Source organism: Pelophylax lessonae, assembly GCF_965119305.1.
Source record: "Pelophylax lessonae genome assembly, chromosome: 10".
Classification (NCBI taxonomy): Eukaryota; Metazoa; Chordata; class Amphibia; order Anura; family Ranidae; genus Pelophylax; species Pelophylax lessonae.
In genome coordinates, this window is record NC_138777.1 from 224,398,829 (window position 1) to 224,416,560 (window position 17,732).

Sequence of the window (17,732 nt, forward strand, 5' to 3'; positions counted from 1 at the left end):
ACCAAGACATTTTGGACAATTTCATGCTCCCAACTTTGTGGGAACAGTTTGGGGATGGCCCCTTTCTGTTCCAACATTACTGCGCACCAGTGCACAAAGCAAGGTCCATAAAGACATGGATGATTGAGTTTGGGGTGGTGGAACTCGACTGGCCTGCACAGAGTCCTGACCTCAACCCAATAGAACACCTTTGGGATGAATTAGAGTGGAGACTGCAACATCAGTGCCTGACCTCACAAATGCACTTCTGGAAGAATGGTCAAACATTCCCATAGACACTCCTAAACCTTGTGGGCAGCCTTCCCAGAAGAGTTGAAGCTGTTATAGCTGCAAAGGGTGGGCCAACTCAGTATTGAACCCTACGGACTAAGACTGGGATGCCATTAAAGTTCATGAGCGTGTAAAGGCAGGCGTCCCAATACCAGACCCCTGACCATCTGTCTGGGCAATGCTGATTGGCCCTGTGCTGATCACATGCACTCTCTCCAGAACAAAAAAAAACATATATCTCTAGCAATACGCACCAAACTGAGCATGTGTGGCCTAACTCCAGTAACTCTGTCTTATCTGGACTTTATATGAGGACAGTGGAAGAAGGGGAGGATCAGAGAAGACAGGATCAAACAGCCTTTTTGCACAATGCGGAGGATTAACCCCATAGGTTCCACAGTGAGTATAACAAGCATGCTTTACTGCGTATACAGACTGATTTTACTGTTGTGGGTTTAGTAACACTTTAATATCGCTTTAAGTAGGGCATTTTCAGCTTTTAAATTCCAGTTGTTCATTCCCTGTAGCCCCCATTCCCACTGAATGCGACTTTGAAATCATGCGACTTCATCTGAAATTGCACGATTTCAAAGCTGCATGTCAGAGCGACTTCAGCTGCGACTGTGCTGCTTCATGCACAGATGTGAATGCAAATCACACCCGAAATCGCCAATAGTAGTGCAGGAACTACTTTTTCAAATGGATGCGGCACCACAAAGTCGGCGTCGCACCGATTTGAACGCTGCCGTTGTCCACAATAGAGTGTCATAGGTCGAATCGCATGACAAGTCGCTGTGGTGTGAACGGGGGCTTAGTGCAGCAGTTGGTTTAGCCATAGATGTGTCATTTGTGAGGATCTGGGAATTCTGCAACATCTCAACAAAGGGGGTCAATCAGCAACCAACCGCCAATACATCAGTTATGGGTGGAGCTATCCTGTAACTACAAATAAGGCCGGAACCTCTGCCTCTCCCTGACTCCACATTTGCACTGAATGATAAAACAGAGATGTCCTCGCAGGCAGTTTTTTTTTTTTCCCTACGTTATCCTCTGTAATTTTGTGTCCGTAAGCCCCGGCATATCGATTCCTCTTCCTCAACGACGCCGTTCAAGCTTCATTTAAGATTTTCATCTTGCTTGTAGCCCAGAGCACATCACAGAGTCATAAATTAGTTAAATTGCACATTTATCAAAAATGTTATTTTGAGGTACTGCTCAAAAATGAACGTCTGCCGAGAGTGGGCTGGAGGATATTGTTGGGTTACTCCGAGTTCATTTCTGCCAGAAGAGCATCTGGAGTTTTTTTGTTATTTTCTGTTGTTTTTTTTCTTAATAGAATTTTTACACATTATTTTTTCTTATTTTTTTGCTTTATTCCTTTATACTTTTTAATTTTATTTATTATACTTTATACATTCTTTTGTTTTATTTTATTATTATTTACTAGAATTTTTACACATTATTTTTTCTTAATTTTTTACTTTATTCCTTTATACTTTTTAACTTTATTTATTATTCATTATACTTTTTTTGTTTTATTTTCTTATTATTTACTAGAATTTTTACACATTATTTTTTCTTAATTTTATACTTTATTCCTTTATACATTTTAATTTTATTTATTATACTTTATACTTTTTTTGTTTTATTTTATTATTATTTACTAGAATTTTTACACATTATTTTTTCTTCATTTTGTACTTTATTCCTTTATACTTTTTCATTTTATTTATTATACTTTATACTTTTGTTTGTTTTATTTTATTATTATTTGCCAGAATATTACACATTATTTTTTCTTAAGTGTTTTACTTTTTTCCTTTATACTTTTAAATTCTATTTATTATACTTTATACATTTTTTGTTTTATTTAATTATTATTTACTAGAATTTTTACACATTATCTTTTTCTTATTTTTTTTACTTTATTCCTTTATACTTTTTCATTTTATTTATTATACTTTATACTTTTTTTTGTTTTATTTTATTATTATTTACTAGAATTTTTACACATTATTTTTTCTTAAGTTTTTTACTTTATTCCTTTATATTTTTTAATTTTATTTATTATACTTTATATTTTTTTGTTTTATTTTGTTATTATTTACTAGAATTTATACACATTATTTTTTCTTAATTTTTTACTTTATTCCTTTATACTTTTTAATTTTATTTATTATACCTTATACTTTTTGGTGTTATCTAATTATTATTTACTAGAATTTTTACACATTATTTTTTCTTAATTTTTTACTTTATTCCTTTATACTTTTTAACTTTATTTATTATTTATTATACTTTTTTGTTTTATTTTATTATTATTTACTAAAATTTTTACACATTATTTTTTCTTCATTTTATACTTTATTCCTTTATACTTTTTAATTTTATTTATTATACTTTATACTTTTGTTTGTTTTATTTTATTATTATTTACTAGAATATTACACATTATTTTTTCTTAATTTTTATACTTTTTTCCTTTATACTTTTAAATTGTATTTATTATACTTTATACATTTTTTGTTTTATTTTATTATTATTTACTAGAATTTTTACACATTATTTTTTTTTCTTCGTTTTTTACTTTATTCCTTTATACTTGTTAATTTTATTTATTATACTTTATACTTATCTTGTTTTATTTTATTATTATTTGCTAGAAATTTGACGCATTATTTTTTCTTCATTTTTTACTTCATTCCTTTATACTTTTTAATTTTATTTATTTTACTTTATACATTTTTTGTTTTATTTAATTATTATTTACTAGAATTTTTACACATTATCTTTTTCTTATTTTTTTTTTACTTTATTCCTTTATACTTTTTCATTTTATTTATTATACTTTATACTTTTTTTTGTTTTATTTTATTATTATTTACTAGAATTTTTACACATTATTTTTTCTTCATTTTTTATTTAATTCCTTTATACTTTTTAATTTTATTTATTATACTTTATTAAATTTTTTGTTTTATTTTATTATTTACTAGAATTTTTACACATTATTTTTTTTTCTTCATTTTTTACTTTATTCCTTTATACTTGTTAATTTTATTTATTATACTTTATACTTATCTTGTTTTATTTTATTATTATTTGCTAGAATTTTTACACATTATTTTTTCTTCATTTTTTACTTCATTCCTTTATACTTTTTAATTTTATTTATTTTACTTTGTACTTATCTTGTTTTATTTTATTATTATCTACTAGAATTTTTACACATGATTTTTTCTTATTTTTTTATTTTATTCCTTTATATTATTTAATTTTATTTATTATACTTTATACTTTTTTGTTTTATTTTATTTTTATTTACTATAATTTTTACACATTATTTTTTCTTGATTTTTTTACTTTATTCCTTTATACTTTTTAATTTTATTTATTATACTTTATACTTTTTTTATTTTATTATTATTTACTGGAATTTTACACATAAATTTTTTACTTTATTCCTTTATACTTTTTAGTTTTATTTATTATAAAATTCCTCCATTTCCTCCTGTATTAAATTGTATTGTACACAGAGAGGCACAGGATCTGTAGAAAGAGTTCCGTCTTCCCCTTTGCTACTGCTAAGATGAGAGAGAGAGGGGGGCAGAGACAAGCCTCTCCGTGGCTTCACAGAGAATCGCAGGATCTGGCCAAGGAGTTCTGTCTTCCTCTCTGCTGCCGACTTCTGAGACAAGGTGGAAGCAGAGATGAGGGTGGTGCCACAGTTGCCGGAGAGGTACGAGGGCCACATGAAATGGCCTGGAGGGCCTGAATCAGCCTGCGGGCCTTTTGTTTGACATGTGTTCTAGAACAACAACCTCAGCCAGGGTTCTATGGAACCCTAGGGTTCCTCCAGATGTTGCTTGGGGTTCCTTGAGAGGAGAGTAATTTCTGCCTCCAAGATACAGTAAGTAACCACTGACACCAATGATCTGTTTAGCTATCTCTAAGGATGGAGCTTTCTTTCCTCTCACTACCAAGGGAAGAAGCATCCTTCTTACTAACCACCACACTAATGTATTGTGAGCTGTAGATATGGTAATTATTGGAAGTGGCTCCTCTAGACCCGAAAGCTATTTCAAAGGTTCCTCCAGGTTTAAAAGTTGGAAAAAGACTGCTCTAGAAGTTGGAAATCGCTGCATAGACACCACTAGTCCAGTGATCTCTACTAGCTTCCAGGTCTTGTGCCAAGCCACTTCTGAACACAGGAGGAACCTCCAACCGACCTCTTTAAATTTGGCAGCTCAGTAGCTCCATCACATTCCCGAGCCGCTCCATTGGACTCCAGAAGATTTTTCGATTTGCATTTCTATCGCGCTTTTCTCCCTGGGGGGGGGGGGGGGTTCAAAGCACTTAGGCAACCCATAATTCTGTGATTGTCAACTTGCAAGGTAACTGGGTGCCTCAAATGTGGCCCCCAATGTCTCCAAAGGGCTGCATATAGTATTTATAACAGTCCATGCGAAAAACTGTCCCAGACTGAAGACTTGCTAGAGGAAATGGTCAGAAATTGTTCTACTGGAGTGGTTGGAGGCTGAAGAAGTCATGCAATAGGACAGTCAGAGACTAGGGATGATCGAACGGTTCGGGTTGACCATCGACCATATAAGAAAAATAATCTGTTTTTTTTTTCTGGTTCTGGACATGCTACAGAGCTGAAACTTCACAGGTACACTTTTTAGACCACTCAGATACTAAATCCAAAAAAATCTCATTTTTTTTTTCAATAATTTTTTCAATAATTGGCTTTCTATCAAAAACGACAATTTTTAAGAACTTTTTTTTGCCTGATTCATAGTCCCTGGGTCATGACCCAGAACCCTAGGCACTTTTTATGGGCATTTATTGGGTTTTAGGGCTTCTAAATTGTTGAATTGGTTTCAATGGGGTTCTGGAAACCGAACTTTCGGGAAATTCGGGTGTTCTGGTCGAACCGAACTTTTCAATAGTTCGATCATCCCTACTAGGGACATGTTGCATGAAACCCCTGGACCTTACTAATATTATTGGGCCCCTTAACAAGACCCTTTTCAGTGCTCCCTCTACTAACTGGTAGGGCCCAAGGGCTGCACTTCAAACTTCAGGTGGCCACATGTGGCCCTTGGACTGCAGGTTGGGCATCAGAGCCATAGATTTTTTTTTTTTTAAATTCGACCAGAGGGTTGAACAAAAAAAATAAAATGACTTGAATACTCCATCCATACATCCAGTATGGATGGGGGTATCCTCCCCACTGTGCCATTGTATTTTGACAGCAGGGAGACTTCCCCATTGTCAGAATACACTGATCAGGGCTGCTGGCTAAAGCCAGTGGAGCAAATCCAACAGGATGATTGTAGAGAAGTCGATCAGGAGATCGCCTTCTATACGAGCAACCTGCCCATTCATGGATTAAAATTCAGTCAATCCCTGCTGAACCAGCCAAATTTCCATCCATGTATGAGCAACTTGGACAATTAACCCACCAGCTTGTCTTTGGAGTGCGGGAGGTCACCCAAACAAGTACAGGGAGAACTTGCAAGCTCCATGCAGGTAGCATCCTGCTCAGGGTTTGAAACAAGGACCCTAGCTCTTCAAGACACAAGTGCTAATCACTACACGATCCTTAACCACTTTACCACCGGAGGATTTTGCTGTCTTACGTCTGGGCTACTTTTTGTGATTCGGCACTGTGCGATTTTAACTGACAATTGCGCGGTCGTGCGACGCCGTACCCAAACTGAATTTACGTACTTTTTTTCCCACAAACAGAGCTTTCTTTTGGTGGTATTTGATCACCTGTGTGATTTTAAATTTTTGCGCTATAAACAAAAAAAGAGCGTAAATTTTGAAAAAATAACAATATTTTTCAAATTTTTTTATATGAAATTCCCCCCCAAAAGAAATGTAAAAATCAAAGTTTTTTAACATTTTTGGCCAATTTGTTTTCTGCTACCTATGTTTGGTAGAAAAAAACACAATAAGCGTGTTTTGATTGGTTTGCGCAAAAGTTATTGCGTTTACTAACTAAGGGAAAGATTTCTGTCATTTTTGGTGTTTTTTTTTTTTAACGAGTAATGGCGGCGATCTGCGATTTTTTTTTGCGGGACTGCGACATTGCGGCGGACAGATCGGACCCTTGACTGACATTTTTGACACTTTTGGGGGTACCAGTGACATTACTACAGTAATCAGTGCTATACATATGCACTGTTACTGTAAAATGACACTGGCAGGGAAGGGGTTAACTTTATTTGAGAGGGAGGGGTTAAGTGTATCCCTAGGGGCGTGCTTCTAACTGTGATTGGCTGTGGCTTGAGGTGTAAGAACAGTGATCAACGGTCCTACATAGCAGAACTGTATGATCACTATTCTTACACAGGGGAGAATGACAGGCGGCTTGTTTACATTAGCCGCCTGCCTTTCTCCCGTTGTAACGGACGATCGCGAGTGCCCAGCGGACATCGGGTCCACCGGGGACACACGCGCGGGGGGGTCCGTGACCGAGCGGGAGCGGGAGCGTGCATCCGGCGGCGCGCGCTCGCTCCCCAGAGCCTCACAGGCTAGTGACGTACCGATACGTCACTTTGCCTGTGAGGGGCTGACAGCCGCAGTATATGTACTTGCGGCGGTCGGCAAGTGGTTAAAGAGGCACCTTGTTCTATAAAAAAACAAGCAGCTGCACCTTTGATGGTACCTTCAGAGCTTTTGTTTCATAGGATGACTAATAGGTGTAGGCCAGTGGTCTCCAAACTGCGGCCCAGGGGCCGGACGCTGCCCTTTGCTTGCTTTTATCCAGCCCTTAGGGTACTATTTAATCCACCGACACCAACAAAGGTACCTCCCACTGACACCAATGATGGGGCACAATTTCTACCAATGACACCACCTTGGTAGTCCAAGGACACCAACAATGGGGCACAATTCCACTCAGATACCAAAGAAGGGGCATTGTTAATTCCCATTAATGTTGGGCCATTTTCCACTCCCAATGGCCACAGTGCGGCCCCCTCAAAGTCTGAAGGACAGTGAACTGGCCCTTTGCTTAGAAAGTTTGGAGACCCTTGGTGTAGGCTTTTCAGGCCCTTGGGTTCAGTAGATTTGGAAATGTGGGAGTTTGCTCAAAGGTGTTCACTTCTTCCACTCTATTTGACTGTAGTGTGTGTGTGAGCAGTGTAGTTTATATATTCATGTACTCTAAGGGGTTGATTTACCAAAACTAGAGGGTGCAAATCTGGTGCAACCTGTGCATGGTAGCCAATCAGCTTCTAACTTTAGATTGTTCCATTTTTCACTCTCCAATTTTAGTAAATCAACTCCAATGTGTCTAAATGTTGTAGAGAGCTGACAGAAACTGATGTTTGGCAATTATCATTTATATTTTTTTACCAGGCCAGAGATATGAATGAATATATTTCAAAAAGTTGGAGACTTTAACCACTTGCCGACCAGCCGTCGCAGATATATGGCAGGAGGTTCCCACGAATCAGCATCGCAGGAGCGATCATGGGGGCGCACGCCCATGCAGGGAAGCTGATCTGTGGGCCTACTGCCTCAATGAAGGCCTTCCTTTTTAACCACTTGCCGACCGCCCGCCGCAGATTTACTGCTGCTAGGCTGGCTTGGCTGAGCAAACAGACATATAGGTGCGTCGGTTCGCGGGAGCACTCCTGGCGGAGAGCATGCACCGCCGGCGGGGATGCTGATCCATGGGGCCAGCGCCCACGATTGCAGCCGGGCACCCAAGATCGCTTCCCGTGGAGACAGAAGGGCGGTCTGCTGTTGTAAACACAGCAGACCGTTGTTCTGTCAGCAATCAACACAGGGCTCGGAACACAGGTCTCTGTGTTAATTCCATAAGCCCATCCCCCTCACAGTTAGAAAGCACCCCTTAGGGATACATTTAACCCTTGATCGCCCCTGGTGTTAACTCCTTCTCTGCCAGTGTCATTAGTACAATAACTTATTTTTAGCACTGATTACTGTAGTAATGTCACTGGTCCCCCCAAAAGTGTCAAAAATGTCAGTTAGGGGGTCCGATCTGTCCGCTGCAATGTCACAGTCCCACTAAAAATCGCTGATCGCTGCCATTACTAGTAAAAAAAAATGAAAATAAATAAAAATGACATAAACCTTTTCCCTAGTTAGTAGACGCGATAACTTTAGCGCAAACCAACCAAAATGTCTCTGGTCCCCTCAGAAGTGTCAGTTAGGTGTCTGATCTGTCCGCTGCAATGTCGCAGTCCCGCTAAAAATCACTGCTCGCCGCCATTACTAGTAAAAAAAAAAAATTAAAACGTCCATAAATCTTTCCCCTAGTTTGTAGACGCGATAACTTTTGCGCAAACTAATCAATATACATTTATTGGTATTTTTTTTACCAAAAATATGTAGCAGAATACATATTGGCCTAAAATGATGAAAAAAAAATATATATTTTTAATTTTATATGTAATGTTTTATAGCAGAAAGTAAAAAATAATAGTTTTTTTTTTTTTATTTCAGATTTTTCGCTCTTTTTTTATTTTAGCGCAAAAAATAAAAACCACAGTGGTGATCAAATACCCCCAAAAGAAAGCTCTATTTGTGGGAAAAAAAGGACATCAATATTATTTGGGTACAGCGTCGCACAACCTGCGCAATTGCCAGTTAAATGAATGCAGTGCTGTATTGCAAAAAATGGCCTGGTCATTAAGGGGGTAAAACCTTTCGGTCCAGAAGTGGTTATAGACCAAATTGTCCACTAAACGTGGACTTTGCAGGGTTGGAATGAACCCTAAAAAACTGCCAGTGGAGCTTACAATGGTCAAGTTTTTTCATAGGGTTTAAACTTTTGTTTTCCAAAAAAAAAGAAAAAAATCTTTTATTATAGCCTTTTAAAAAAAAGGGTTAGCCAGAGTTAGAATGTATGAGTTTGTTTGTTTAACAATCACCTCAGCTCCAGGAAAGTTTTAACTTCTTTAAGAAAAAGTCATTTTTTGCTATTAGGCACTGCACTACTTTAACTGGTAATTGCGCAGTCATGCAACGCTGAACACAAACGAAATGTATATCATTTTTTTTTTCACACAAATAGAGCTTTCTTTTGTATTTGATCACCGTTTTTTTTTTTTTTTTGCAATATCAACGGGAAAACATTGAAATCATTTCCAGTAATAAAAATTAAAAAAACAACAAATTCCTTCATAAATTTAGGCCAAAATGTATTCTGCTACATGTTTTTGTTAAAAATAAAAAACAATTCCAATAAGTATATGTTGATTGGTTTGCGTGAGAGTTATAGCGTCTACATACTATGGTATATACAGTATCTCACAAAAGTGAGTACACCCCTCACATTTCTGTAGATATTTTATTCTATCTTTTCATGTGACAACACTGAAGAAATGACACTTTGCTACAATGTAAAGTAGTGAGTGTACAGCTTGTATAACAGTGTAAATTTGCTGTCCCCTCAAAATAATTCAACACACAGCCATTAATGTCTAAACTGCTGGCAACATAAGTGAGTACACCCCTAAGTGAAAATGTCCAAATTGGGCCCAAAGTGTCAATATTTTGTGTGGCCATCATTATTTTTCAGCACTGCCTTAACCCTCTTGGGCATGAAGTTCACCAGAGCTTCACAGGTTGCCACTGGAGTCCTCTTCCAATCCTCCATGATGACATCCAGGAGCTGGTGGATGTTAGAGACCTTGCGCTCCTCCACCTTTCATGGTTCCCTCAATAAACTTTAGCTCCCCAGTGTCTCATGCAGCCCCAGACCATGACACTCCCACCACCATGCTTGACTGCAGGAAAGACATACTTGTCTTTGTACTCCTCACCTGGTTGCCGCCACACACGCTTGACACCATCTGAACCAAATAAGTTTATCTTGGTTTCATCAGACCACAGGACATGGTTCCAGTAATCCATGTCCTTAGTCTGCTTGTCTTCAGCAAACTGTTTGTGGGCTTTCTTGTGCATCATCTTTAGAAGAGGCTTCCTTCTGGGATGACAGCCATGCAGACCAATTTGATGCAGTGTGCGGCGTATGGTCTGAGCACTGACAGGCTGACCCCCACCCCTCTAACCTCTGCAGGAATGCTGGCAGCACTGCTACGTCTATTTCCCAAAGACAACCTCTGGATATGACGCTGAGCACATGCAACTTCTTTGGTCGACCATGGCGAGGCCTGTTCTGAGTGGAACCTGTCCTGGTAAGCCACTGTGTGGGCTTGGCCACCATTCTTCAGCTCAGTTTCAGGGTCTTGGCAATCTTCTTATAGCCTAGACACTTTGCTACAATGTAAAGTAGTGAGTGTACAGCTTGTAAAACAGTGTAAATTTGCTGTCCCCTCAAAATAACTCAACACAAAGCCACTAATGTCTAAACCGCTGGCAAAAAAAGTGAGTACACCCCTAAGTGAAAATGTCAAAATTGGGCCCAATTAGCCATTTTCCCTCCCCGGTGTCATGTGACTTGTTAGTGTTACAAGGTCTCAGGTGTGAATAGGGAGCAGGTGTGTTAAATTTGGTGTTATCGCTCTCACTCTCTCATACTGGTCACTGGAAGTTCAACATGGCACCTCAGGGCAAAGAAGTCTCTGAGGATCTGAAAAACAGAATTGTTGCTCTTCAAAGAGATGGCCTAGGCTATAAGAAGATTGCCAAGACCCTGAAACTGAGCTGCAGCATGGTGGCCAAGACCATACACCGGTTTAACAGGACAGGTTCCACTCAGAACAGGCCTCGCCATGGTCGACCAAAGAAGTTGAGTGCACATGCTCAGCGTCATATCCAGAGGTTGACTTTGGGAAATAGACGTATGAGTGATGCCAGCATTGCTGCAGAGGTTGAAGGGGTGAGGGGACAGCCTGTCAGTGCTCAGACCATACGCTGAACACTGCATCAAATTGGTCTGCATGGCTGTCGTTCCAGAAGGAAGCCTCTTCTAAAGATGATGCACAAGAAAGCTGCAAGCAGTTTTCTGAAATTAAGCAGACTAAGGACATGGATTACTGGAACCATGTCCTGTGGTCTGATGAGACTAAGTTAAACTTATTTGGTTCAGATGATGTCAAGCGTGCGTGGCGGCAACCAGGTGAGGAGAACAAAGACAAGTGTGTCTTGCCTACAGTCAAGTATGGTGGCGGAAGTGTCATGGTCTGGGGCTGCATGAGTGCTGCCAGCACTGGGGAGCTACAGTTCATTGAGGGAACCATGAATGCCAACATGTACTGTGACATACTGAAGCAGAGCATGATCCCCTCCCCTCAGGGACTGGGCTGCAGGGCAGTATTCCAACATGATAACGACCCCAAGCACACCTCCAAGACGACCTCTGCCTTGCTAAAGAAGCTGAGGGTAAAGGTGATGGACTGGCCAAGCATGTCTCCAGACCTAAACCCTATTGAGCATCTGTGGGGCATCCTCAAATGGAAGGTGGAGGAGTGCATGGTCTCTAACATCCACCAGCTCCGTGATGTTGTGATGGAGGAGTGGAAGAGGACTCCAGTGGCAACCTGTGAAGCTCTGGTGAACTCCATGCCCAAGAGGGTTAAGGCAGTTCTGGAAAATAATGGGGGCCACACAACTTATTGACACTTTGGGCCCAATTTTAACATTTTTACTTAGGGGTGTACTCACTTTTGCTGCCAGTGGTTTAGACATTAATGGCTGTGTGTTGAGTTATTTTGAGGGGACAGTAAATTTACACTGTTATGCAAGCTGTACACTCACTACTTTACATTGTAGCAAATCGTCATTTCTTCAGTGTTGTCACATGAAAAGATATAATAAAATATTTACAAAAATGTGAGGGGTGTACTCACTTTTGTGAGATACTGTATATTATGGCTGGATGGGACAGCATGGCACCCATGATTGTGTCTAGGTGTGGTTCATCTCCTTGTTTTACATATACAGTGTGTGTACAGTGTATGTATATAAACAGACATTTAATGGAGTAAAATATAAAATATATATAAACACACAGGGGGACATTTATTAAGGAAATTAGCGACACATTAAGGCACAAATCAGGTTTCCTCTAATTGTGCAGTCCATGTGATGGTATTTCTGAGACAGATTTGTACTCTATATCACCCTTTCTTAACAAGGGTTCCGTGGATGTCTAGGGTTCCTCCAGAAGCTACCAAGGGTTCCTTGAGCAGTGAGAAAATTTCTGCTTCTTGAAAAAGAAATCACTGGGGGAGATTTACTAAAACTGGAGCACTCAGAATGTGCCTGGTAGCCAATCAGCTACAAGTTTTTTTTTTTGTCCAAGCTGAAGTTAGAAGCTGATCCAGACAGCTGCACCAGATTTTGTGTGCTCCAGTTTTAGTAAATCTCCCTCACTGACACCATTGATCTTTTTAGCTATCTGTAAGGGTGTAATTCTTCCCAATGACCACAAGTGTAAGGAGCAATCTTCCCACTGACCATCACGCTAATGTACTGTGAGATGTGGATATAGTAATTATTACCAGATGTTCCCTTAGACCCAGACAATTATTTTCTCTATTTTAAAAAGGTTGTGAAAGGCTGATCTAAATAGGCGGACAGTACAAAAGTGGTCAGGGTCAGGTTTCATTATGGTGATACAAGAATCATTTTTTTGGCTCAAGTTGTAACCTATCTCCCTGCTCCTGTTTAGCAATGACTCCCACACAGCCAATTGCATTAGGGTGTGCACCTCAAAGCTCAAACGCATGTGTATATAAACTGACGGTGTCAGTAGAGCAGTGGATGGTGTCAGTAGGGTAGTGGAAGGTGTCAGTAGTTTTTAAGTCTATTCTTTTATTTTTTATTATTTTCTAGATTTTTTTTTCCCACTGACCATCACGCTAATGTACTGTGAGCTGTGGATATAGTATTTGTTAGCAGAGGTTCCCTTAGACCCAGACAGTTATTTCAAGGGTTCACCTATTTTAAAAAGGTTGTGCAAGGCTGATCTGAATAGGCGGACAATACAACAGTGGTCAGGGTCAGGTTTCATTATGGAGGTGCAGGTGCTACTTCTGAGCAGCCAAGAATACTTTTTTTTGCTCAAGCTGTAACCTATCTCCCTGCTCCTGTTTAGCAATGCCTCCCACACAGCCAATCGCATTAGGGTGTGCACCTCAAAGCTCAAATGCATTTGTATATAAACTGACGGTGTCAGTAGAGCAGTGGATGGTGTCAGTAGGGTAGTGGAAGGTGTCAGTAGTTTTTAAGTCTATTCTTTTCTATTATTTTCTAGATTTTTTTTCCCACTGACCATCACGCTAATGTACTATGAGCTGTGGATACAGTATTTATTAGCAGAGGTTCCCTTAGACCCAGACAGTTATTTCAAGGGTTCCCCTATTTTAAAAAGGTTGTGAAAGGCTGATCTAAATAGGCGGACAATACAGAAGTGGTCAGGGTCAGGTTTCCCTCAGTGGCGATTTTGGCTCTGAGGAAGAGGGCCCTCCCTCGAAACGCATAAGCCACATCAGGTTTTGAGGATGCCATCACGCTATCCAGCAGTAGAGAAGTGTCCTGGAAGCGAGTGGTGCCCATTTCCTATATGCTTGTTCATATGCTACGTTTGTGAGTATATTGTACGCTACCCTTCTTTGCTTTTAATAAACTTTTAAGTGGTAATGCACAAGGTTGGTGCGCCCTTCTCTTGTTGTTTTCTTATAGTGCCTTTTGGATACCCTTTGTCCTGAGGGGGGCAGAAAGACCACTTCATTTGTGTCATAAAACCGCCTAGAAGATTCATCCTTCCCGCATACCACTCGAGCGCAGGAAAGATATTGTTGCTACTTCTGAGCAGCCATTAATACATTTTTTGGCTCAAGCTGTAACCTATCTCCCTGCTCAGAAGGTGTCAGTAGTTTTTAATTCTATTCTTTTATTTTTTATTATTTCCTAGATTTTTTTTTTGTACAAATTTTGTAGGAGACTCATTAGGGGGCTTTGTTGAAATATTAGGAGATTAAACAGGGGGAATCTTTGCCACACAGGGTGATTAGGCACACCCTGTGCGCACGCCTATGCCCCCACAGTCTATCACAGTCAGTCTATCTATCCATATACATCCATACCCATACACATTCTTGTGTTTTCCTATAAACGTATATCAATACACCTTTCATTTTACTTTAAATTTGCATATATTTTAATTCCTGTTATTTACCTTGAGGCTTGGAAGAGTTTTTTTTTTTTTTTTTAAATGGGGTTAAGATATGAACACTCTATAAATATAACGCTCTTGTTCATTTTTTTAAATGTTTCAACGATTATTGTTAGAGTGACACAAGATTATATTGCAAATGAAAAAAAAAAAATGTTTTAATGTTACTATAGGAAAAAAAAATGTTATATGAAAAATCATATAATGGTATTTCAATGTCAACAATAAAAAAGGACACAGAGTACATTACCGTCTCTGTGCTGTTTACATGCCAATATTTTATACACAATTTTCCCTGTATGGTGTCAGCTGTCAGTTATTTCTGCAAATTAACTGCCAAAAAAGAAGAGCAACAGAATCACTTAGTGAGCTGGTAACCACGGGTTACCTTTCATATGCTTTAAGATAAAGCTGAAGAATGGGATGTTGGGAGGATAATTAGACAAAAAAAAAAAACAACTTACAAAATGTAATAAAAAAAAGAAAAACATTCTACAATAAGAAATAAGATCCCTGGGAAAATAAATATGCAAAGAAAAAAAAAAAGGTGATAATACGGAATGTCTATTTTAACCAAAGTTTTACTTTAAGTATAAACAGTTTTTATTTTATTATTTTTTTTCCATTTTAAAGCATTAGCAATTCTCAGGAAATACAGTACACTTTTATTTATCCAAATTTTTTTAACCCTTTGAGCACTGAGAATGGTTTAAGTAATCATTGTTTCATAATAATAAATACATTTTCTTTAAAAAAACAAAAAAAAAAAAAAAAGTCATTTTGTGCAAAAGAAAAAAAAATAAAATAAACAGTGCCAATTACATATCCGTGTGGCTTGTGACTTCAGTTATTACTGGAAACAAATGAAATGACATCGCTAATAAATATGCATAATTTAAACATGAACTTTTAACAATATAGATGTATAGTCTAACAATTATATTTTTTTGTTTTAGAATAATAGTTTTTGAATATTTTATAAAGATTTTTTGTTGCATCCTTTGAATAATTTACAATGCTTGGGTGTTAAAAAAAAGAAAAAAAAAAAAAGTCAGTTGCAAAAACAAAAAAAAAAAAAAAAACACAAAACAAAAACATTAATTTTCTGTCATTCAAGAGGTTCATTAAAAAAAGTTTCTTTTTACACTATACATAGGCACAGTTTATGCAAAATGGGTATACTGCATCAGATACTGAAAAAAAAAACACCAGTTAAAAATGCCAAGGGTGGGGTAGGGGCAGTTGCCCCTAAACGTCAATCACAATCTCCAAAATGCAAGTTTGTACAGTATATACACAGTTTTAATCCTTGCTTGGTCACGGGATTGCAAACCAAAGGTCCCAGTGGATGTCTAACTATTTCAGTATCAAAGAAGACCGCAGTTCTAGAACCATTTTCAAAGCGAATCTGAGCCAGCATTTTTTTATTTTTTATTTTTTTATTTAGAAAAAAAAAAATAAATAGAAAAAAAAAAAAAAAAAACTGATTATTCTCCAATTAACATAAAATAGTGCTCCAAAGTACTCAGAGGGCTAAAGGTTCATTTGCTGAAAAATACTAGTACACAGATCAAATGAAAAATAGTGTACCAGATTTTAAGATAAAAATGCTTAAATAAACTGTCTTTTATTTCATGCAGCCGGTGCACAGCTTATCCAATTTGCGTAGGTTTCCAAACTCTTATCGGGGGCACTATAACCTTCATATGTAACAAGAGCTGATTATGCACCTCTATTAAATGCTATACAGTTTTACAAAACAAGTTCGCACCCCCCCATCCCCCCCAGAGTAACTCTCCAGAGTTAAAATTAGGAACGTGTGCCAAGTTTTTTTTTTTAGCTTTAAGGCTTTTTCCTGACAGTTTTCCTCAAAGCAAATTACAGTCAATTTTATAATAATAATAATAAAAAAAAGCAAATGCTACTGCTTCTCCATCTCTGACACATACAGAAGATGATCTTCTGGGGACTTCCCATGTGTTTTACTCAAGTGAAGTTTCACAGCGTGCTTGCTTGCAAATGTCCGGTTGCAAAGCTTGCACTGGTAGGAGGACCCAGTCTCTTCTTCGGGAGAGGAGACCACTAGCTTTTCGGAGGGGGACTTGGTTTGTGCTATCTGATTATGTATCTGTTCACTGGACAGTTTCGATAAGTCCCTTATTCTAAAACCTAAGTGTGACTCAAGATGACTGATGTAGGTGGAGGGAGTCCTGATTTGCGAGGCACAGTCATTACAAAAAAACACTGGGTGCCCCGTATCTAAGTTCTTGAGGAATTTTGTCCCACCTGTCCTTCGCAGCTGGTATTTTACATTGGCTAGCCAGTGGCTGATGGTGGTCATGGAGAGTCCCGTAAACCGGGAAATGTGCATTCTCTCCTGGGGGCTCAAATCGGACATGACGTACTTGCCCTCCGAGGTCTGCCGCAAGCTTGCAGCAAACTGGGCTTGCAGGATGAGCAAGTGTTGCGGATTCCAGTTGGACTGTCGCCCTTTCCTCTTCTGAGCTGGTGTGTTTTCCTCTGGTTCTTCTATTGTGGTACCGTCAATGTCAGATTTCTCAGATATGCTGGTAGGTGTAGAAGATTTTGATGTGTGGCTTTCTGTCAGGTTCTTCAGCATATCAGAGATATCTGACAAGGCATTCTCGCGCAGCGGTGAGTTTGACATGAATGACACGACTGCAGATGTCTTTGCCGTTGTCACTGTAGATGAAGAAGATGCGGTAGACGACGACGTGGATGACAAAAGCGCTGAAGCCAGAGAGCAGTTTTTGTCACTCTTCCCTTTCGTCAAATCTATGGGCTGGTCATTGTTGACATGATAAAAATAACGGTCTGTTAGGTGGTCTGCTTTTTTGGCTTGGATAGGTGGCGTGGCTACGGCAGCCTTTTCTGCCAAGCTGTTACTCATCTTAAACAACATGCTCATTGGGTCCAGAGCCGGTAGAGATGGCTTAGCTGCCTTGCCAAGGTGAATGTTCATAACCGACTGCAGTGCACTTAATGGATTGACAAAAGGTTGCTCAGGAGGATGATCAGTTATTATAGCTGTACTGCTACTTAAGCTGCCAATAATGGACTTGACATGGTCTTTGCCGTTTACTTCTGGCTCCAGGGCAGGGCTTTCCTTGCAGTTGTCTTTTGGTGGAGCTGGACTGTTTTGCTGGCTTTTAAATACAATGTCATTTAAAACATCAGGCTTCAGATGTTCGCTGACCTCACTTCCGCTGGGGGACGGCGTCGCTCGTTTAATTGGAGAAAACCTCTCCTCTGGTTCCTTCATTTTCTCTTCCACTTTGGCCACCTTTTCTGTCACCTTCTTGACTAGTTCCTC

The 17,732-nt window shown here is 38.7% G+C and overlaps 1 protein-coding gene across 1 annotated transcript in view; it reads right to left on the reverse strand.

The window, feature by feature from the left end:
• Positions 1–15,176: 15,176 nt before the first annotated feature.
• Positions 15,177–17,732, reverse strand: part of TSHZ3 (teashirt zinc finger homeobox 3) — a 172,476-nt gene continuing 169,920 nt past the window's right edge. Inside the window, exon 3 of the mRNA XM_082270643.1 lies at positions 15,177–17,732. This exon is cut by the window's right edge and continues 1,781 nt beyond it. Within this exon, the coding sequence (XP_082126769.1) occupies positions 16,320–17,732 (1,413 nt within the window). The 3' untranslated portion in view covers positions 15,177–16,319.